This window comes from Gavia stellata, chromosome 2, assembly GCF_030936135.1.
Source record: "Gavia stellata isolate bGavSte3 chromosome 2, bGavSte3.hap2, whole genome shotgun sequence".
NCBI lineage: Eukaryota > Metazoa > Chordata > Aves > Gaviiformes > Gaviidae > Gavia > Gavia stellata.
The window spans coordinates 62,024,146-62,046,682 of NC_082595.1; the positions used below are offsets into that span (position 1 = coordinate 62,024,146).

Sequence of the window (22,537 nt, forward strand, 5' to 3'; positions counted from 1 at the left end):
CCAACTCGGCCTCATATTAGTTTAACTCCTTACATCTTCAACACCGGTCCTTACATAATTGAAAATACCGGCCAACAATAAGTGCTGTTTAATCCATCATATTCCCTCAAACATATGGAATTAGCAATGCAGACTAATATCTCTGCAATTAAACCCACCTGTTCACCATTCCTGAGTACATCTTACACAGGATGGTCAGCATGATTACATGGATGGACTCTCATCTCTCCAAAATGATCAAAGAGAGATGTGACTGGTGTCTTAGGAACAGGACTGAGAGTCCTAAACAGCATAGATGCTGAGGTACTTTCCAATAAACTAGTCACAGTAACCAGTGGTCTAAATAAATTGAAACACCCTTTACAATATTCTCTTTCAGCTCTGGGAACTGACCAACGGCTCTTATCGGATATATTGCCTCAGTGGGGAGAAGTAAATGAAAAGGACACCAGTTGATTACAGATGCACTTGATGTGGCCCAAAATAATGTTTCTCTGGCCCTTAGTTGTATACAAGCTCAGCTGTGGATGCAATCAATGGCAGCTACAATTATACAGGAAGGTGAGGAAGGCACCTTACCTACTGAAATTTGGAAGATAATTTGGGCTAATGCAATTGAATTAGAAAAGAAATTTCAATCCTGGTGGTATTAGGTTAATTTCACTTACAACCCCACTGACAGTAAAGCCACAGCTTTTGTTTTAACCATATACAATGCTTCGGTATATACTATATACCCAATCATCGCACTGGGAGTGAATCAACAAGGAACTATACTCTATCCTATAGAGCATAGAGTATGGCCCAGCAGAACGGAAGTAAATAGCAAACTGTTGATGTTGATGCATGTACTGTGTGAGAACAACAAGGGTTTATTTGTGAAAGTAATACCATCAAAGCTCAAGACATTTGTCTAGATACAGAGCAAAACATTTGTCATTTCAAAATACATCCCAGTGAAAATCCTGAAACGGTACTAGTATATACTGGACAAGGATGTGTTTGTATAAGAACCCTTTGTGATTTTATATTCATAGATGATACAACTACAGATACAAGTAATTACTCTAACATTTGTGTTTGTAACTTTACTAACATTAGAGGATTTGACTTTAACTATTCAGCTCCCACCACAACCCACAAGTTGCTGCAATCAGACTACACAACCTGTCAAGATTTATTGCCTACTGCCATTGGAATGAATCTTACATTGGTGAAGAAACTACTACAACATGATGACCTGTGTCAACTGCTAGAACACATCTGAAACAACGGACACAAAACTCTGATTACCATCCATCATCATGTAAACACGATACACCACACCCTAGAAAGAGTGAGAAAAGACAGAGAACATGAATGGTGGGACACCCTTTTTGGATGGTCACCAACTGCAACAGAGATCCTCAACAAAATACTTCACCCTGTTGTTGTTTTACTAATACTCACTATATTGTGCTTTATTGTGATAAATACTCTATATGTTAAACTTTGGATTATGAGGAAACGCTTAACTTGTCTGATACCCCCACAAGATGTATATGTACTCGATAATCCTGACCACAGGAACGTATGTGATAGTCCGAATTCCTTCTAAATATTGTGAAGCTTGAGTCACTATAGTCACAGCGTGGATTATGTGGAATAATCGCTGGAGGTAACTTAGAAATTAAATTTATATTCGCATTTTAAGGAAAGGCACAACATTGAAGAAATTTTCAGGGTGGAGTGTGGCAGATATGCAAGGGATCCATCCCACAGAAGTTCCCTAGGCAACCTTAGATGTTGGCAACACCAGGGGAGCTTGATGTGCTGACTCTAAGAGAAACTGCACGGAGGGTGGAGCGGAGTGGAGACACCGCGGCCAGGCTCTGTGCTAACATGGGAACTGGAAGGTACTATGGAACTGATAAGCTGCATGTTTACTACCCTGGGCCAACAGTCTGTCATTTTTTGACAAAAGACTATCCTTTGGGTGAACTTTGCTCATTATAATACCAAAACACACCTCCATCCCAAAAGCTACCCTCCTCCAAGGTGCGACTATCCCTCATTGAGCTTGCGCTCTGAATTTTCCTAGTCTATACCTCTAAAAGCAAAGCGAGAAAATTTTTCACCAATTACAACAAAGGTATGTATGACTAGAGTTACTCAAGCTCCACCTGAAAAGTAAAAATTAGTATAAAATCACAGAATGATAGGGGTTGGAAGAGACCTCTGGAGATCATCTATTCCAACCCCGCCCGCCAGAGCAGGTTCACCGAGAGCAGATTGCACAGGAATGTGTCCAGGCGAGTTTTGAATATCTCCAGAGAAGGAGACTCCACAACCTCTCTGGGCAGCTTGTTCCAGTGCTCTGCCACCCTCAAAGTAAAGAAGTTCCTCCTCGTCTTTAGATGGAACTTCCTGTGATATAGTTCGTACCCGTTACCTCTTGTCCTGTCACTGGGCACCACTGAAAAAAGACTGGTCCCATCCTCCTGGTACCCACCCCTTAAGTATTTATAAGCATTAGTAAGATCCTCCCCACAGTCTTCTCTTCTCCAGACTAAAAAGACCCAAGTCCCTCAGCCTTTCCTCATAAGAAAGATGTTCCAGTCCCCTAATCATCTTCGTAGCCCTTTGCTGTACCCTCTCCAGCAGCTCCCTGTCCTTCTTGAACTGGGGAGCCCAGAACTGGACACAGAACTCCAGATGTGGCCTCACCAGGGCAGAGTAGAGGGGGAGGATAACCTCCCTCGACTTACTAGCCACTCTTCTGGATGCACCCCAGGATGCCATTGGCCTTCTTGGCCATAAGGGCACATTGCTGGCTCATGGTCATCCTGTTGTTCACCGGGACTCCCAGGTTCCTTTCCACAGAGCTGCTCTCCAGCAGGTCAGCCCCTAACCTGTGCTGATGCATGGCATTATTCCGCCCCAGGTGCAGTACCCTACACTTGCCTTTGTTGAATTTCATAAGGTTCCTCTCTGCCCAACTCTCCAGCCTATCCAGGACACACTGAATGGCAGCGCAGCCTTCTGGTGTGTCCGCCACTCCTCCCAGTTTTGTGTCATCAACAAACTTGCTGAGGGCACACTCCATCCCTTCATCCAGGTCATTGAATATATTGAACAGGACTGGACCCAGTACTGACCCCTGGGGAACACCACTTGTTACAGACCTCCAACTAGACTCTGTGCCACTAATATCACATTAGTGGCACACACCACCAAAATGGCTTAAGAGAGGAGGGATGCTAGGGAAGATACCATCGCAGACCACCTCTGACACCTGGGATCAGTCGACGGGCTGAGCCTCTCTTCCCCCCCCACAGGGACGCCTTTGGGTAAGATTCAAACACTTGGTTATACCAAGTGCTTCCCCGGGAAACTTAGAAATCTCTATAGAGTTGCTTTATAACTTAACGCGTTTGTAGCCAGGCTATATTACTCATATTCTTGGTATTTGCACATGCTTTGCAGGCAGCAATTTTATCACTGGCAATCCAAAAGAACTCGTGCATCTGTTGCTTCAATAAACTGCACTGTTCACTAATCTAGCTGTGAGAGTTCTCATTGAGTGCAACCAAATTCCTTAAGTGTGGCCGTGCTAGTTCATGGAACGTGACTAGACTGAAGGTGTAGGGCGTTACTAGTGCGTCTGTAATCGCGATAGTTCAATATATTGAACGCGACTGGACTTGTAACACCGAATTGGGCATCACTAAGAATCTAAGCCCAGCCGCCCCCAGCCCCTCTGATATCTGAGGACAAGCTGGAACGCAAGGGGGTTTATTTTCTGCCAAATTGCCTTGCCCTTTAATGCAATAAACCTCTATGAACACCAAGACCTCAAATCAAAATCACTTTTCTTAGCTCTCTATAGACAGTCCCACCCAATTTATCCTCTTGACCAGGTAGTCTGTAGCAGATTCCCACCGCAGTCATTAATCATTACTAATGTTCCTCCCTCCTCTGACCTTGACTCATAGGCTTTCAGTAGTACATCTCCACATTCATACATGAGCTCTGTGCAGGGAATGAACTGACACAGAATGCAATTCTCACTCCTCTTCTTCCCTGCTGATCCTTCTTAAACATCCTGTAACCTCCTATGACCATGGTGTGCACCAGCCCACCAAGTTTCCTTGACTCTGCTCAAACCACAGCCCTTTGACGGCACGTGAGCTCCCCACTGTCCTTATTCATTGCCTCAGCACGCTGTCCTTCCCAAGTTGGGATGTGGAAGTCTCCCTGCAGCCTTCTCACACACGAACCTCTTCCATTTCCACTGCTTCCTCATTTACTTCTGGGTGTCCCTATCCCCCAGGTTCACTGGGGCTGTTATAAGCCATTCTCACTCTGTTGGCATTACAGTTATATCCTGCTTCGCAAGCTTCTTTGCTTGAGAGAGCTGCAGGCATATTTGCTTTAGACAGAAGTATTTAGCCATTATCCATTTGATGTCATTTGTATTCACTGACTGACTACCATAATTTTAGTACAAATTGAAAGTTGTTCAGGAGGGATATTTTTTACTATAAAAGGGGTTGATTTGGAAGTTGTAGCCTGGAAATTACTTTCAAGACTTTAGTTTATAACTCCCAGAACATCAGTTTTGGGGGCACTTTTTCAAATCATAAAGCTGAATATATTTTTGATTCTAAGTGGAAAAAAGGATTCTGTCCCCCTTCTTTTATGTGACCAGCTTGCACGGTAGATAAAACTCCCATCAACACATTTATCAGGGTCACTGAAACATCACGTTCTCTCTCCCCCACCCAAAAAAGGGATAATGACAACACATGACAATGCTGACATATGATTGATTGTGAGTTCACATTTACACTTCTTCAGATCCAAGTTCAACCTCTCTGATATTCACCTGTGTAGAAAACATGGTGTGTTACTTTCGCTCAGAACAGATTGAAAGCAGGGTTCCTAAGTTTAGAACCAAATTCAATTCAAATACATGCAGATATTCAGGGTCTAAGGGCTGGGTTTGGCCCAAAATTTTTGCACTTGGAGCATAAACACACAGTCAAAGATGATTGGTAAATGACAGCCTGACAAATGAGTAGCCATTAACAGAGTCCAGTGCTGGACCACCTCCATGCTTTTCACCCAACCAATGCCCCGGATAGAATGCAATAACTTAAGCCATCTTCAGCAAGCTTAACCAGGATATTATCCTTGTGTTTGTTTACTGACACACAAATGTATTTCCTTACTTTAGACAAATGTTCTTTCAAGTCACCATTATTTTTAGTGGAGCCAAACTTTTTCTTCAGATCAATCATATTGTCAACTCCTTCTCTTCTCACTTCACTGATGATTTCAAACACTCGTTGCTCAATGCTAAGGCGATAGACATCCAACTTCCCCTGCAATTACAAACAATGCATAAGAGATGAAGTGCGCACATATGGGAAAGCAACATTCAGAAGATTTCAGAAGTCTCTCAACTACAACCAGATGGTCTTTCTTCATAATTATTTTCCTAGAATCAATGTATCAGGAAGACAGAGCAATATTCTTCTTGCATCCAGGCACTACAAGAAATGGAATTTCAATCATATCGTTTGCAGGCAACCTATTGGCAATCCTGAGATGTATGTATTTAATGAAAGTAGCAGCACCATGGTGAAAAAACAGGCTTTCTGGTGAAAACTGGACTCACCCTCAGGCTTGCAAAAGAAATCACAATATTCCTCAAGTAATTATTGCGCTGGCCACAGACATTAATGGGCTTGTGGACCATCAGTCAAAACGCTGGGGATCTGATGCAGGTAGTTGCTTATAATACACATGGTCACAATCAGGTCAGTTTTTACAGGCTAGATTGGGGTATCTTATTTTTGCAAGTAATGACATATGTCACCCCAAAGAAATCAGTGAACTACTTGAAAACAGAGGCATTGTTAGAGTGAGCAATACAATTATGCAGTGGTCATAAAGTTTCCAAGAAAAATAATGCAGAACATTACAAACTGAAGTATTATATCCAAAAAGTTCCCTCCACTGTAACTAAAAAGAGCTTCCATCACTCTCTCTAATGTAGTACCTGTTCCATCGAGAATACGCCTCCTCTCTTGGAAACGGTACACTATTTTTCTACCAGATTTTTTTACAAGATGCTTCTAGCAGCAGGAGACAAATGATTCACCCATTCATCCACCCGGCATACTGCAGCAATTTATTCCTTTGAGAGCTACACTTGTTGGCAATTTATACAGGAGCACAAAAGAGACCGATCCAGTATCCCCTCTTATTCTGTACCTACTTTTAGATGGACACAAGTTACAAATAGGTTCCGCACTAATGATTCATATTCATCCCGTACTTCTTTTCTAATCTTCTCTTTGAGACCAAGATTTTCTTCATCTAAGTCAGCAAGCTGGGCTCTGAGAGTAGTTATTTCCATAATCATCCCATGGCACAGTCCCACAATCTATCACAGCAGAGAAAGTGAATGAGCAAACGTAGGGATGAGCAAACGCCATAGCCTAGGAGTGAACAATCCAGAACTCTGAATATGTTGCATGATACCTAACTACGTATCAGAGCAAGAATATCTTCCTAACTGAGTGGCCTGATGAAAATAATCCATTGATGATATGGAACAAACCATTTTGTACATCTCTGTTGGTTTTAGAAACATTTCTCCCCTGGAAACAGTGGGAACAATTGTGGCAGTTCACGACCAATATTTGAAGGGGGCAAATGCATGTTTCATATATAAGCTTAAGTCTGTTTATGGTCATCAGGAAAGAAAGATCTCCTCACTAACAGGTATGAGAACTGACAGAAGGAAATGTGTGCAGAGGACAGAGGAGCAGAAAGATAAGGGAGCAGGATTAGGGAATTTGATTTTAGGAGAAGATCCTCTGCATGGCTCTGCCATGTCAGTGAGCCTGGCCTCCCATAGCATAATCTCCCCTGCCTCCAGAGAGAAAGTCAGAAGAATTGTGACCAGGCTTTGTTCAGTAAGCTGTGAGGTAATGCATTTATCGGAACAAATACGCTGTTTGTTGATAAGCTTGTACATACAGACTGTTTAATATAAGATAAAAATGATTATGTGTTCCATTTGCTGATATTTCACAATTAACATACCCTCGGAAAGGGCACACATGTTAGCACGAATAGGAAGGTACGTTAATGAACTTAAACAGATTTAAATGACAGAATTTAAATTTCACATAGGTAGGTCATTGCTAGATATAAATGTTTGGCCATTTTCATACCACCAAACAGCATTTGCAACCACATGAACACAACGGAGGAAAGCTAATAATTATTCTTAGCATATTACGTTATTCAGATAAGAAATAGGCACAACTGCAGACTCTAGGCAAAGCCAACAGCATAGTCTACTTTCAAGGTTGCCTGGCACCTCCGCATGCCAGATCTAAGTAGTAAATGTGAATATCTTCACTGGTTTTTCACTGAAATTTTCTGTGTCAATTTTTTTGTCTTACAGCAAACATTACTTCTGAAAATGAATGTTGGGGGAAAATACATGTATTTTAGCCCTGCTGAAAAATTCTGGTGAACTTTGTTCAGAGCAGCACTAGTTTTCCTCTGTTTTGGGTGTCTTTTTTGCAAAATCAGCAAAGAGTTGGTCAAATCCTAAGACTTTGTTGGAGGGGAAAAAAAAAAAACCCAACCCATGTGGATCATGTCTGTTCCTTAGAGACTTTTTAGTTTTCAAACTATCTGCCATCCCATTTTGGGTGATCATGCCTGAACCTTTCTCATGGTTTCTAATACCTCCACTGAGCAACTGACCATGCTCTTCAGACTTGTAATAACCTCTGTTAATTGCTTTAAGCTAGCAAGAAGTGGAACTGGGAGCAGGAAGTCTCTTCTGAGGTTGAAGCGGAGCCCAGAGACATTAGGCAGCTGCCCAGGGTGGCCAGTCACAAGGCTGTGTTGTACTCAAGGGACATGGCAGATGAGACAGGGATTTGGTGGCGATGGGCTAGCAAAGTGGAGGGAGGAGAGACTCCACTGCCCACAGGCTCCAGGGAAGTCCTACTGACTCCTCCTGTATCTTTCCACCCAGCTGAAACCTCACACATGTTTCTCATTCTCTCTTTCACTCCAGCCTTCCCAAACATATGGACAGGACAGTGAAATCAGGGAAGAAGGGAGGTTGCTGACAAGACACTGTACAGAAAAAGATATAGGGGCAAAAAACTGGAAAAAGCATGAGAAAGTGGGGCGAGAAGCTGGTAAGAAGCCCAGAGAAGAACCAAAATCTGGTAGTCAGTGGTAAGGACAGATGAGAAAAGGAGCCCAGGAATGAAATCCAAAATGCAGGTGTTCTAACACTGCTGTGCAAACATCCCTGAAACCCAAGCAGTCTCCTCCATAGTGTAGGTTTCTGTAGAAGCCAACATACCTCTAGCAAGGGAGTTTGTGTTGATGGAGCCAAGCCTCCAAGTAAGCTAAGAGATTACATGAATATCACACAATTCCACAAGATGGCATTTCTGATTTATTGGCTGGGTTTACTTCTTTAAAAAATTCCACCCACACATACCAGCTATCCTAAAAAACACAACTGAAGCTGCAAAGTCAGGTACTCAGAACTTAAGAGGACTTGGTTTTGCAGCCATGATGTAGCATACCTGGTACCTACACTGCAGTACAGACTATGTGACTGACCCACTTCTATTTTCTATCTCAGTCAATGCACAGGATTGAATTGCTCTGGGAAATGCCTTGTGAAGGAAGAGACCCGTCAGTAGCAGTTTAAGTTAGGTTACCAGTACATCATCCATTGTGAACACGAACCACAGAACAGCAGGCCACAACCTTTGCCTTCAGATTATCTTTGTTTTACAAGTCTTTCCGGCATGACTTCTGGCATTGACCAGAGAAACAGCAGCCCCAGCAACCCCTACCTTTCTTCTCAAAGACGTCACCATGTGTCTGCACAGTGGGACTCTGTCCCAAATGAGACCACTAAGTACTACCAATTGATAGACCACCATCACCAACCTGTGTCAGAGCCACATCATTTTGGTTGCCAGCTTCTTCTACTGCGTGCAGCTCCTGAAGCAAAGCACAAACATGCACCGTGACTACGCTCGTGTAGCCCAACTCCACTTCAACAACTTCCCAGCCTGACAGCTTGACTTTATTTTTTACTTAGCAGCTGCCTCCCACCCAGAGAAACCACCTTCCCCTGTTCTCAAAGAGTAGAATCAATGCTCTGAGCATACTTGTTCTTTTTGGTAAAGTAGACGATGCTGCTGCTGGAGAATATGTTCATAAAACATGGAGTAGGTCTCAAAGTTGCTGCGCTCTCTGGCCATGATGTCACAGCCCAGTACGGTGAGACACTGTTGTAAATGTGTTTTTTTAAAAGTAACCTAGGAAAACAAAATAAGACACCTTGCAGGTGGCCTGAGTCACAAGAGTTGCTACATGCAGCATACATCAAAATGAAACATGGTCACCTTATTGCAAATAAAATGCTTCTGTGATATCAAAATGAAGCAAAACCAAAATTATTCAATGTAAATGTTTTTGCCCAATCTACAATTTCACTGAACTAATGGAAAACAGATTTGTCAGTTTTTTGACTGGTTCTAGCTGCAACTATATAATGTATTTTTTTCCATCTGAAGCTAAAAGAGAATTTTCAGTAGAGAAATTAAATCACCAGCTCAGAAACTGCCTGGATTGCAGTTGGGCCCCAACATCCCTTCCCTCAAAAACATGTTTTGTGTTTTTTAACCAGAAGTGGTCATATTTTCACAAATATTTTTCTTTAAATTTCACTGAAAAAACCCCCTAAAACTGCTTCCTAACACCATGCTGTACCCCTGATTTAGCAATGACTCAGGAACAAGAGTTCCCACGACTGAATCCATGAATAAAGTCCTGCAATCCTGCATTGCAGTTGCATATAAACCTCCACTCCTAACTCATCTTCACATTATTACAGTCCTGAGAGCTGAAATAAACCTGTCAGAAGGCAGTAGGGCAATACACAAGTTTGCTGCCAACACTGCTATTACAAACCAACATAATCTGAATCTAAGCTCATAAACTTAAGAAACGTGTTTCTCTTTTAGGTCACTAATTGACAAGAGCTTTAATAAATAAGGCTGTAAACATGATTTAGCTGTTGCTTAGATAGAAATGCAGAATATGTACCTCTGTATCTGATTCCTGGTAGTTTTCCATCAGCCTTTGAACAAATGTTTCAGCTATCTGTGGTCGTACAACTGAGAAATTTTCTTGCATTACCCTGTGTTTCCAGAGCTCTGCAGGAACAGAGGGAGAAAAAAAAAAAAAAAAAAAAACAGAATAAAACCACACATCAGTGGGTATCACTGTCACAAAATATTGATCCTTCAGTAATTCCTGGGATTTGATACTGGGTATGCTTTATAGCTTAGGGTTTCTCAGCTTTTCTAAAATGTTTACAACAAAAAGTAAATGTCATTGCAAACATATTGCAAAGCCTGTATTGAGCAACAATATCAAATTCGTTCTGGTATCAAAGCCAAAATGCAATTTCATTATGGACCAGTCCTGTCAGCAATGACCTGGCCCACGATTGTGTATTGGAGTTTTCTGCAAATATTAAGTAAAGAACAGTTTTTTTGACTGAAATCAAACATTTCTGTTCACTAATTATTGCTGCCCACAACCACAACCAGTGGCAGCAGGGCACATTTTTTCTTCCGTTTTATTTCCACTTTTTCTTTGTTTTACTATTTGTGCCTGTGAATACCCAAATTGCCCACACCCATGCAGTAATTATACCAAGTAAACACCTAACATACTAAAAAGTCTGGCATTTAAATTGCACTGCTAGGCCTAAAGTATTAACACTCCAACACAGAGGAGTAGAGAAGTAATTTCCTATGACTCTGTTTCAGGCTGCCTGTGAAATCCAGATAATTGGTGTTCAGCCTTGTTTGCACAATTGTCTTTGAAATGATTACGGCTAAACATTCACTTTATAAAGAGAAAGTGAACTCTTAGATTTAGGGAATTTGAATCTGTTGAACAGACAAAATAAATAGGTTCATGCAGAAAGACGTATGGTATTTTGGTACACAATTCTTCATGGGCTCCTGATAGATATAGTTCTGGAATTTCTTACAATGGGCTCTCCAAAACAGAAGAGCTTCCTGAGAGTAAGCTGTTTTTCAACAGTGATACCTTCCCCACGATTCAGCTGGTCCCTGGCCTCCAAATGGGCGCAGAGGGAAGTGGGGAGCTGAGAGCAAATGTGCTCTCCTGTTCACATGCAGGACAACTGTTTGCTGCTTTGATGCATCAAGGCTGCTTTTCCCACTCAAGATGGGGGCTCCCCTATTTCCCAGGAAGGGTATTTTAATTCTCCTTACCAGTGGGGAGACTGCTCTCTTGTCTGGCTCTTTCAGATGTCACTAGAGTCATCTCCTGGTTAATTTTCTTCTGCACATCATGGATCATGTGGATTTCTAGGCTTTCCAGAAGCTTTTGAAGCTAGAATCAAGTTTAATACTTAGTTCTTACGAAATCTCTATATTGTTTATAAAGCAACTTGCCAACTAGCAAAAACTAGCAGACTAAACCAAAGCAATTCTCTTTCCATTCTTCTCTAAAATACAGTGCTTCCAGATACAGTATCAAGGTTGAAATCATTTGGGGGTGACTTGTATGCCTAGTGCTGTGCCACAAATACTCTGGATAGAGGCAGAGGCCCTGTTGCTTTGAGCTGTCCCAAGACCCACACCTGGCTCCACACAGCAGAGGTGCCATTGCAGAGCCTCCCGGGTCACCCACATCTGCCAATCTTCGCCCCCCGACAGCCTCTATGGGCCTCCGCTCGACTTCAGTTACCAGAAATTGCAGGAAAACATGACACCGTGCGGTTCCCCGCAACGCCCCACTAATAACCCTCCCCTTACCTGGTACACTTTCATTTCGATTTCTGATGCTCCTCTGGGGGGAAGTATATGCTGAGTGCTTGTAACGGGCTTTCCAAACTCCTCCTCTGTGCCCATTTGTCTGACTATGGCTTTCATGGCCGGGTACAGTATTTCTGCGCTAGAATCACCAAGACATGGGTATTTCACACATTCTCTCTCAAAATTACTGCGTTTGCATTTACTGACCTTGGACCTTAACTTTCCTTTTTCTTCCCCTGCCCTGTTCCTAACCCATGCATAATATGATTAAGTCTCAGCTCACTGCATTAGCCGCACTCGATCTACAAGCAGGGCAGGACAGTCTCTTCTTCACTGGTCCTGCCTTCTTACATAGTTCAGTAATTTCTCTTAAGTTTATAACAATACAAAACTAAAACTGAGGGGAAGAAACAAGGGGTCAACCAGATAAAGCAGGGAAAGCCAGTCACGGGTAAGAACTTGTCTATCATCATGCTTCAAACAGACCAAGAAACTCCCTCCACCTCCTTCCCCTGCTCTCCTTCCTATCTGATCATGGGTTTGCTAAGTGCTTCTGAGTGCTAAGTGCCAAGGCAGATGCGAACTTTGCTCTTAGAAACAGAGGAGCCATTAGCAAGGGATGTATACCTCGTTACATTTTATTGCTTTAATCATGCTGCCTTTTAAACCCTTGATGGAATGACACAAAGGTTAGCACAGAACTCAGAGAGGGAAGTAGGGAGCTCTCATCTGTGGAAGCTACAAAAGAGCTGTTGCAGGTGCCGCTACAGAATCGCCTCCTGCTCAAAGGCCAGTGTGAGCAAAGCCGGGGCAGGGAGCTCACCTCTCCTCCCGGGAGGCAATAACTGCTAAGCCCAATCTCAGGCATCACCACAAGAAAGCTCTGGGTGCAGAGGGGCTGGGAGATGCTGAGGCCGGGGCTCTCCTGCAGCTGCCCAGCCCCATGGTGGAATCACAAGCTGTTGCTCACTCTGCACGGAGAACTTGTGCCCCTGACTCCCAGCCCTCCTGCTACCCAGTCCTGCGCTGCCCCGGAGCTGCTCCCTCGGCAGACTTTATAAATTAGTTAGAGGCAAAGACCGTGGGCCCCCAGCATTGAACTGTGTACCCTCCATTCTGGTGGTAATGCATGGGAGGTAACACTGGGATACAGATAAATGGAGACCAGAAGGGAGCAAGTCTGATACCAGCTCTTTACACACACACAGATTTTCTGTGATGGATTCAGACTTGTCAATCTAAAATGTCTTGGCCTTGTAGGGACAGGCCCACTGAGCATTGCTTCCTCCATGCTCCGTTGCATGACAATGGTGTTTTCCAGTGCCTTCATGCACAGATTCCACCCTTACTGTGTCATCTTGCTCTTTCACTTCCTTTCTTGTGGTTTCCGGGGACAAGGCTTTTTAAAAAGCAGTGTTCCATTTTCTGCTTTCAGAAGGGCCTCTCTGATGGAAATCTTCCAATTTTCTATTCTTGACTGCTCAAAGTTGAGCCAAGTAGGAGGGTTAGGAAGAACTCTGCTACAATTCATCTAACAGGCTTCCAAAATTTCCATTTATTCAAGTACTGTATTTAACATTGTTTATGGAGCCTGAAATACAGAGGCGGGTCACACGACTGAGAAGAATGCACTTGAAAAACATCATCAGCAAACAGTCTGAATAGACATTGAAAGAGGGGAAAAAACAACTGTGCTGAAACAAAGAAACAAAAGGTAGCTCTCAAGCCTTTAGAGAAAAGCGAAAGTACTAGGTTAATTATAAGCAAAAATAAAGAAAGGTAGAGATAAAAAAAAAGGCAAGTGAAAGAGGGGGAGAGGAGGAAAACGGATGGAAAAGGCAGAGACTTTTCTCATTTTTCATCTTTTCAGTCACTCTGGAATACTCTTGCATCCGAGGTAACTTACCCATATTGCTCACAAAACTCTTTGTAGAGAGGAACTGTATTGATATCCTCGGTCCTCAGCTTCAGCCGGCCCCATTCTGCCTTTAATATTTCTAGTTGCTTCCATAGTATCAGAAAAGATCTCAGCAAGTTACATGATATGACCGGATCATGATGCCTCAGCAAAAGTTTGCACGTCTTCTTGCTATTCTGCATCCAGTTAGCGCTTGAGTCAACCGTTTCTGCCAAATTCTGCTGGAAGTCACAGGGAAATGTTTTGCTTCAAAAAGCTATGACAAGCTTTTCACATGCTTTTCTTTGCTTAATAGCATCTCATGCAATATAGAGTGGGACAAGACATGCGACAGGCTGTTTCGCCATCAGAACTTACAACAGGGCCTTACACCAGCGTGCTTCAGAGCACGGTACAGGGAAAACCCAGGCTACTTTTTGACTGCAGTGAGTACTCACACACACAGAGATGGGGATAAAATTGCACAGAAGTTGAATCCTTTGTTTTATTGCTGCTTTCCTCAAGTGAATAGCTTCAACAGCAACACTCTGCTTAGTCTCTAACTAAAAGTACTGTTACAGATGTCAAACTCTTGAAGGAAGCAGACCTTAAAATAACTAAATTTGTCCTTTCCATCCATTTTACCTTGCAAATCAGTCAGTGTATCTGTTTTCCATCACAAACAGTTTGAATCTCTCCCCATTCCTTGGACCAAATCTTTGTGTGCTTTCTGGCAGGCTTTAGGTGCCCCCAGCAACCATTCCTCAAACACACATCAACAATGCAAGTACTGGGGAAGTACAGCCTAAAAGTACCTTGCCTCTCCTTAACTAGACTTGGTTTTAGACAGTGGGCAGGCTGTTCCTTTCTCTTTTGTACTGAGTAGCTCTTGATAAAGAAAGCGCTGGACCGTCGGTGGGGTTTGGGGAGAAGTCAGGACAGTCTCCGTTTTCTCCAAAAGTCTGGTGATACCAGCAGGCCCTCAAGGGGCATCTGTCACTAGGGCTTCTCTCAACAGCACTCAGGATTTATAGGAGACAACATTGTTCCCTTTGCTTCTTACCAGATGGCCAGGAGTAGGTGAGGTTATCACGGCATATCTCAGGTCTAGGTCGCTTACATTCACAGAGATCTGGTTGCAAAAACTAATGGGAATCCTACATAGAAGCTGTACAGTCCCAAACAAACTGAGTTGTCAGAGGTACCTGCTTGCTCTTAGCTAACGAGGCTTGACAGTGAGCGTGATCTTCCACAGCACAGCCGTAGCTGTTCTGCAGTACATCCTCCATTAGAAACTGCATTGCCACCAGCTCACCATGAGCAACTCTTCGGTCTGCATCACTCAGGCTGCACAGGCACAGCTGGAGAGGAAGGGAGAGTCTCTGAAGGTCTGCTGCTCAGAGCTTACAAGTAATAGCAAATCTCAGATAACTGTCAGCACAGGGATTTTTTGTGTTATAAACACAAATGGATTTCAAGCTTTTAGCACCATGGTCCTAAAACACATATGCCTGTGCATAAAAATTATTTCATTGTCTAGTTCTAGCACACAAGGAAAATGATAAGTATAGATCCATTATCAGTAAAAATGCTCTGCTCTGCTTGAAGAAAGATCAAATGTGAAGCAAATGGTAAAATGGGCTTTTGGACAGAAAAGGGGGAGATGTTTTTTGTTCACTTCTGTTCTTTAAAAAACAAAGACAGGAAATGAGATAGTATTAGCTTGTTTTCCTCCTGCATCATAGATTCATCTTGTCTTTATGTCTTCAGACATAAGCACAAGGCTGCTGTCTCACTGTACCTGCATGTTGTAATTTATATTAATAGTGTTGTTGATAGTGACTGGAAACAAGCCTCCATCCATTAGGAATGTCCTCCAAGGAAAATGCATGAGTGTCTAAAAGAATAGAGATGACTGTTCATAAATAAGACCAACATTCAATTAGTTATGAGAGTCCCATCTAATCTGATGAGGAAAAGGCAACTCAGAGGCCAAGCTGCTATTTGATATGTGATATACTCTGCTCTGACTTTGAAAGTAGGCCATGTACCAGAAAAGAGAGAAGCATCTATTATCACGCCTTGGGAAAGAAGCAATAAGATTCATTCCAGAATACATTTCCTTCCAAGATGCTGTGCTACTTTGGCCTCCACAGAATAGCTCCCAGGTCCTTACCTACCTACTGTCAATCATTTATTGCTGGTCCTATCTAGGAGGCATCAGGACATCTGTTTCATCAAAGACATCCAGATTTTCCATGCCAGTACAAATTCTGTTTCTCAGTTATGCTAAGGAGGCCCTATGTGTCATTGTCACCTAAATCAAGGCAGGGTGACAGAAAATTATATTCCTATAACTCATTGTTTGGGAAAGGCATTATTAAAGGTGAAACAATAGTATCTGATACCAGATAATTAGCAGGATGGGATGAAAATGAGGAAACATGAAGTTAGAATGATTACTTAAAACTGCCTATTGCCTTGGAACATGGTAATATCACCAGCAAGACTCATCTTTACTTTCCCTAACATGACACCAGCTTTTTTTGCCGGTATCGTTCAAGGTGCCTCTTTAGCACATAGGTGTCTAATTTGGCATTATGTAATTCTGTGTGATGCTATAACTAAGAAACCACTAGACCTAAATATCGTGCACCCAACCATGAGAGACATGTTGGGCAATCAAAACTGCTGCCAGGTGATGAAAGAGCTCAGAGGGGTTATTACCCAAAACCAAAATTAGTAGAATCACCAACAGCTATCATGTAGAATAATTCCATTCTGGTGACAGTGTGATTACATTCCATCTCAAATTTTTATTATTCACTTCTGTAGAGAACATTTTCTAGAATACCTAATGATGAATCAAGTTAGTAAGCTGTAATCAGGGGAATTTTTTTAATTAGCTATTAGAGTTAGGATCTTTGCATCATGGTAAGGAAGGAATAAGCACCCCAGCAAGAACCACAGATGACTTTGTTCTCCAAGGAGCTCAGTGCAAAGGGAGCAAGAGTGCCTCTGAGGGTACGTTTTACTCACCCTGCAGCTTTGAGGATCCAGAAGCTGTGGGAGCCTTAGCTGTGAAGCAAAAGCACTCTGAATCACAGAGTTACTCAATGGAGGCAGCGCATGGTATATGCTGTCTGTAACACTCTGGTAGGCTGAAACATTCCCTGAGGACAAAAATGTCTCCCTGAAAAGGAGCCAAAGTGTTTGTATTAAAAAGAAGTAAGATGACTTCAAAATTCTTCAAATCACAGAATCACAGAATCATTAAGGTTGGAAAAGACCTGTAAGATAATCAAGTCCAACCATCAACCCAACACCACCATGCCCACTAAACCATGTCCCACAGTGCCACGTCCACATGTTCCTTGAATACCTCCTGGGATGGTGACTCCACCACCTTCCCGGGCAGCCTGTTCCAATGCTTGACCACTCTTTCAGTAAAGAAATTTTTCCTAATATCCAGTCTAAACCTCCCCTGGCACAACGTGAGGCCATTTCCTCTTGTCCTATCAGTTGTCACTTGGGAGAAGAGACCAACACCCACCTCTCTGCAACCCCCTTTCAGGTAATTGTAGAAAGCGAAATGGTCTATCAGTTGTCTTGTCCTATCAGTTGTCACTTGGGAGAAGAGACCAACACCCACCTCTCTGCAACCCCCTTTCAGGTAATTGTAGAAAGCGAAATGGTCTATAATAAAATTACCTGCTCCTCATTATAACCCAACACAGTAGTGAGTGATAGGGATAGCAGTGGATATGATGATTAAAACAAATAAGCAAAAATGTTAATGATGTAGATGTGGAAGTGCATCTGACTGGGGACATTTACAGCAAAACATATGTCTATGCTAATGGAGAGGGATGCTCAGGTAGCTAATAGACTGGATAATAATTCAGGAGCTCTACTACCTCATATTCCTGATATTAGGATAATTTCCTATACAAAGTGGGAGAGCCACTAAAGCTTTTCAAAGTTTTCAAAAGTGCTTGTGAAGCTTTGGAACCTAAATTATAGGATACTTGGAGTCCAGAGCTAGGTTTAGCAACAGCACTCCCCAGACGTTTGTGAGTCCTGGTCTCACCTAGCGAATGCACCTGGTCTCACACAGCAATGCCAGTGACACCAGACCCCAGCTAAAGCACCAGAGTGCTATTTCAGCAGGTGTATAGTGCTTCTGGGACCCAGATGGCTCCTCATGCTTGGATTGCATTGTGCTGTGCAATCACACACATAAAGCTACCTTTTACTACTCTATGCATCATGTAAATATATTACCCAAGCAAGGTTAGACATGACTTTGTCATTTCATTGCAGTCTCTTTGTCACATTCAATTCTCCTGTACTTCATTCACAAGCCTTTAAAACAAAGAGCTCCTGTTCAACCAGTTCTTGCAATATAAGAAACAATCTAGACTGCAACTCTTTCTATAGCTACACATCCTCCTTTGAACGGCAACTCTAAGAGAAGGATCTTGTCCTTTTGTTTTTGTCAAACACACACAAGCGCTTTTTAAAATGACATGCAGTTTGTGTCAGTTGCAGGACTAACAAAGGAATTACGGGGACAAATAACAGCTTCCGGGATCAAACTTGGCAGAGAAGTTCAAAAGAAATTAAATGTGATTTAGTGTCACACTGCAAGCCCTGGATTGGAGAAAATGCAAAGTAATTGCACTGGCAATAAGGAACAAGAAAGATGAAGCACCCGATACACTGCATTTCTTCTTACTTCCTGTTAACACACAACTCCTTATCCGAGGAAAACGTTTCCCTCACCAATTGCCCATACAGTATTTTAATCAGGAAAAAATAGAAATAAAAGCCCAAGGTAGTTTTATCTTCTTGGGAGTCTCCGGAAAAATCTTTAGTCTACAAATACATACAATCACAACTCCGCTGGATAGCACAAGAGTGATCATACTGGGTCAGAGCAAAGGTCCATCCAGCTCAGAGTCCTGTCTCCTACATAGATCAAAAATGGATGCATGAGAAGATTACAAAAATCTCCAGAAGAAGCATATGCTGATATTTCCCACAGATATTCTCACAGCCTCCAAGAATTCATAGCTCAGGCATTTTCTCAGCCACAGGTGATTGCTATATGTTTAATAACCCTTGGTAGATTCGTCTTCCATGAGCCTGTGCAGTCTCCCTCCAAGTCCTATGAACTTTTACCACCCGCTGCATCCCTCAGCAATAAATCCCACAGCCTAATTATAAGCCATGTGCAAGAACCGCCTCTTTTTTTTTGTTCAGAGCCAAGCTACCCGATGTTCACCTGGGATGCTGGAAAAGACCATGAGCAGACACTCCTTGTTTATCCTCTGCCTTCGACTGACGGTTTTATAGAGCTTTTCCTGAGCTATACTACGTGTTCCACCCAGCAACCTTTCACCATACGTGTGGCTCCTTCAGGAATCCTTCAAAGTTCTCTGTCCTTCCTCAGGTGGGAACCAGAACTGAGTAGGCTTGACAACACAGATTTATTCAGTGGTATAGTGGTGTTCTTATGTTTGCTCTCCTAAAGGGAATCAGTTTGCTTTTTGCTTTTGCTTTTTTTTTTTTCTTTGATCACTACTGAGCTGAAATTTTGACAGAATTATCTGTCATAACTCTGAGATTTCATTACCGCATGGTAATGATCAAGTCAGAGGCTGTCATTTTATACATTGGGATTGTTGTTTTTTCCCCAGGTGCACCATTTTACTGACACACTGGACTCCATCTGCTGTTTTATTTCGCAGTCACTCTGTCTTGTAAGGTCCTTCTTCAGCCAGCCCTTGCCCTTGGTGTCCTGGGTGTCACAGTATCATGTACACACTGTATCACCTCAGCTTCAGTCCTTTTTCAACATCATCTATGAGCACCTGAACAGCAGAGGAGAAAGCTCAAGCTCCCGTGGGAAGCCACTGGTAACCTCCCCTACCCACTGCAAAAGCTGCCCATTGACAGCCTTCTACTTCCTTTATTAACAAATGTGACCATCTCCTCACATAGCCAATGGCTGCTCAGACTACTTAAGAGCCTCTGTTGAGGTTATTAAAGCCTTCAGGGAATCCAGACAAACTGTATCAACCCTTTATCCATGTTTGTTAACACCTTCAGAGAATATGTTTGTAAGGCATGACTGCACTTTCCAAAAGCAATGTTGACTCTTCCCAAATTTGTCCATGCATCCACTTCATTACTGTTTCTGCTGATTTGAACACTATGGATATCGGGTTTATCAGCCTGTGATTAACAAGATCACCCTTGCAATCTTTTTTAACAACTGGCAACACATCAGCCACTTCCAGTCTTTGGGTGTCAAGGCAGCTAGCACCATAGCTAGTACTTTGGCTTCTTTAAAAAAAAAAAAAAAATCCTTGAGTTCTTTCAGAATTCTTGAACATTGTCTGGTCTTGGCAACTTGTTCATCTTCATTTCAGTCTGCTTGTCTCAAACTTTCCCTGGCAACACTTCCACTTGCAGCAGCTCCTCTGATGTATCTCCCATAAAGAAAGGTTTTGGTGTGGGAACCTCCTCAAGTTCTTCCACAGGGAATGCAGGAACAAACAAATCATTTTTTAAAATGTGTGCTATTGACTTATCTTCACTGAACACTCCTGATCACCTGCTGGCCCTACAGACTCTCTGGCAGGTTTCCTGCTCCTGGTATATTTGAAACAAGATTTATTATTAGTCTTGATGCCTTCAGCAAAATTGTTACTCAAAATCTTTGCTGGGCTGTCTTGAATCCTTTTACATTTATCCTGTCACAGTTTATAGTTCTTTCTGTTTTCTTCATTTGAATGAAAGTTCAGCTTTCTTGCCTAAATAATGCCTTCTTGCCTAAATAATCTGTTTAATCCTGCTGTTTAGCCATGCCAGCATCCTCTTACCCTTTCTTAAGTCTTTCTTCACATGTGGTATGCATTTCTTGAGTGCCTCCAGCGTGTCCCCAAAGAGTTTCCATGCCATCTGCAAGATTTTAACTCCCCTAGCTAATCCTTCTAGTTTCTTTTCAGCAAGTATTCTCATTTTTATGTAGTTTCCCATTTTGAAGCTGAGGTCAGCTATGGTGACATTTATTTAGCTTTCACTGTTTCTTCAGGGATGTTTTATGCAAGCACATCATGGCTGCTCTTAGAGAACAGCTCTTTAACTGCAGCATTTTGAACTTGGTCCTGCATGTTACTGAAAACCATGTCCAGGAGTTGTTTCTCTTCTGGTAGACTCCCTAGCCTGCCTGCCCCACGCCAGCTACACCTACAAATTTAGTCTTGCATCATGCCACCACATGGCATCTTCAGAGGGGAGGAGAGTTGCAATTTCTTTTACTTTTGCATGTCCTACCCTTGTTTTGGTTCTGCCAAGGTTATTGCGTTGAGTACATTCAAACCTCTCTGTGACCGTTATTGGCAGACAACATATGGGAGGACAGGAGGGAGAAAAGGAAGACAGTTACTTTTTAGAAAGTCCTGAAAAGTATATCTTAGTTGGGTTTCTGTGATGGGGTAAGTAACAACATTTTACAGGAGGGTAGACCTAGATCTCGGTATAAGCAGGTAAGTCCTGTACCTGCTTATTAAACATTCTTCGATAGAGGAAAATATAAAACGAAATGTAGATCGTGCAGCAAAACAAGACCATAAACTCCTAAGTCTACCTCTGTAGCCTGATTTAGTAAACTATGAATCACAACATAAAGGTGATACAATGCTCAGAGAATAGGACAGCTGTACTCAGACATGGTGTGTTGAGATCCCTCAATGAAGCATGTAAGGACTCTCACCACTGGTAGTTAAAGGAAAGTTGGCACTTTTAGTGAAAGGAAAATTTCTGCACTTACAGGGCACATTTCATGATCTTGGAGCAGATACCATGGACAAAATCTAAATTCATCTTTCCTACATTTTTTTCTTTCTTTGTGAACAAAAAAAAGCCTCTTTATAAAAAAGATGCCAGTCCCATCCCTAACAGCCTGTAATTCCTACCGTAGTCGATGCCTAATTGCTGCATCGAACTGTAGAAAGATCACTTCTCTGTGAACGGCTAGCAGCTGGGCTACTTCACTGGGATCCAGTGGATTCTGGAGGCTGTCAATCATTTTCTGTATCTCTTGAAGTTCAGTCCCTGGAGTCCCAAGAACAGTAAGTTTATCAGATAAGGTCTCAGGAAATGGATGTAAAAATATCTCAGTTCAGTAAACTCTTTTTTCCTCTAGGAGTTTCGTACTTCACGACTTCATTTTTCCTCTTTCCCCTGGGAGGCAGAAGAAGAATGTGTTTATATCTCCCTCAACACTACAAAACCTGGCTTTAAGAAAAGAGATTATGGCAGGTGGAGAATTATGAGGATGTAGTAAGGTCAGGGAGGAAAAGGCATAGGAATGAAAAGTTACAAGCATCTCAAAAGAATGGTTCTTTTATTAGCCTTTCCCATTAAAAAGTCAACTATTATAAAATACCAACAAGGATGGTGGTATATCTTTCTCATTATCGTATCTGGTTGGACTAGATGATCGTTTTAGGTCCCTTCCAACTGAAAATATTGAGATTAAATTTGTCAAACAGGAGCAGAATCAGATCCTGAGATGGCATTTTACTTACTCCAAAGATCTAAACTAGTTATTACCTGGTGGGGAATGATAGGGACAATTTCTCCAACTGCTTTCACTAAAATACTATTGGGGCTCAATTCTGTGAGCTAATGAATATTTTTCTGCTGAGGCTCTAAAGTTTTT

At 42.3% G+C, this 22,537-nt stretch overlaps 1 protein-coding gene across 1 annotated transcript; it reads right to left on the reverse strand.

Moving 5' to 3' along the window:
• Positions 1 to 4,825: 4,825 nt before the first annotated feature.
• On the reverse strand, positions 4,826 to 15,104 carry LOC104258508 (coiled-coil domain-containing protein 162-like). Its single transcript, XM_059831611.1, has 9 exons — positions 15,009 to 15,104; positions 13,813 to 14,045; positions 11,907 to 12,045; positions 11,361 to 11,481; positions 10,156 to 10,265; positions 9,216 to 9,365; positions 6,266 to 6,433; positions 5,214 to 5,366; positions 4,826 to 4,867 (listed from the first exon to the last, which is right to left on the reverse strand). Exons 1-9 carry the CDS (start codon positions 15,102 to 15,104, stop codon positions 4,826 to 4,828), a joined length of 1,212 nt encoding a protein of 403 aa, XP_059687594.1.
• Positions 15,105 to 22,537: the final 7,433 nt, after the last annotated feature.

What these genes read in the sequence shown, in the direction of transcription:
- LOC104258508 (XM_059831611.1), bottom strand. Translation starts at nt 15,104, where the DNA reads ATGCAGTTTCTAATGGAGGATGTACTGCAGAACAGCTACGGCTGTGCT. An exon ending in CGTTAGCTAAGAGCAAGCAG is followed by an intron (nt 14,046 to 15,008) that starts GTACCTCTGACA and finishes TGTGACTTCCAG; the next exon opens with CAGAATTTGGCAGAAACGGT. An exon ending in ACCAGGAATCAGATACAGAG is followed by an intron (nt 9,366 to 10,155) that starts GTACATATTCTG and finishes TTGTTTTCCTAG; the next exon opens with GTTACTTTTAAAAAAACACA.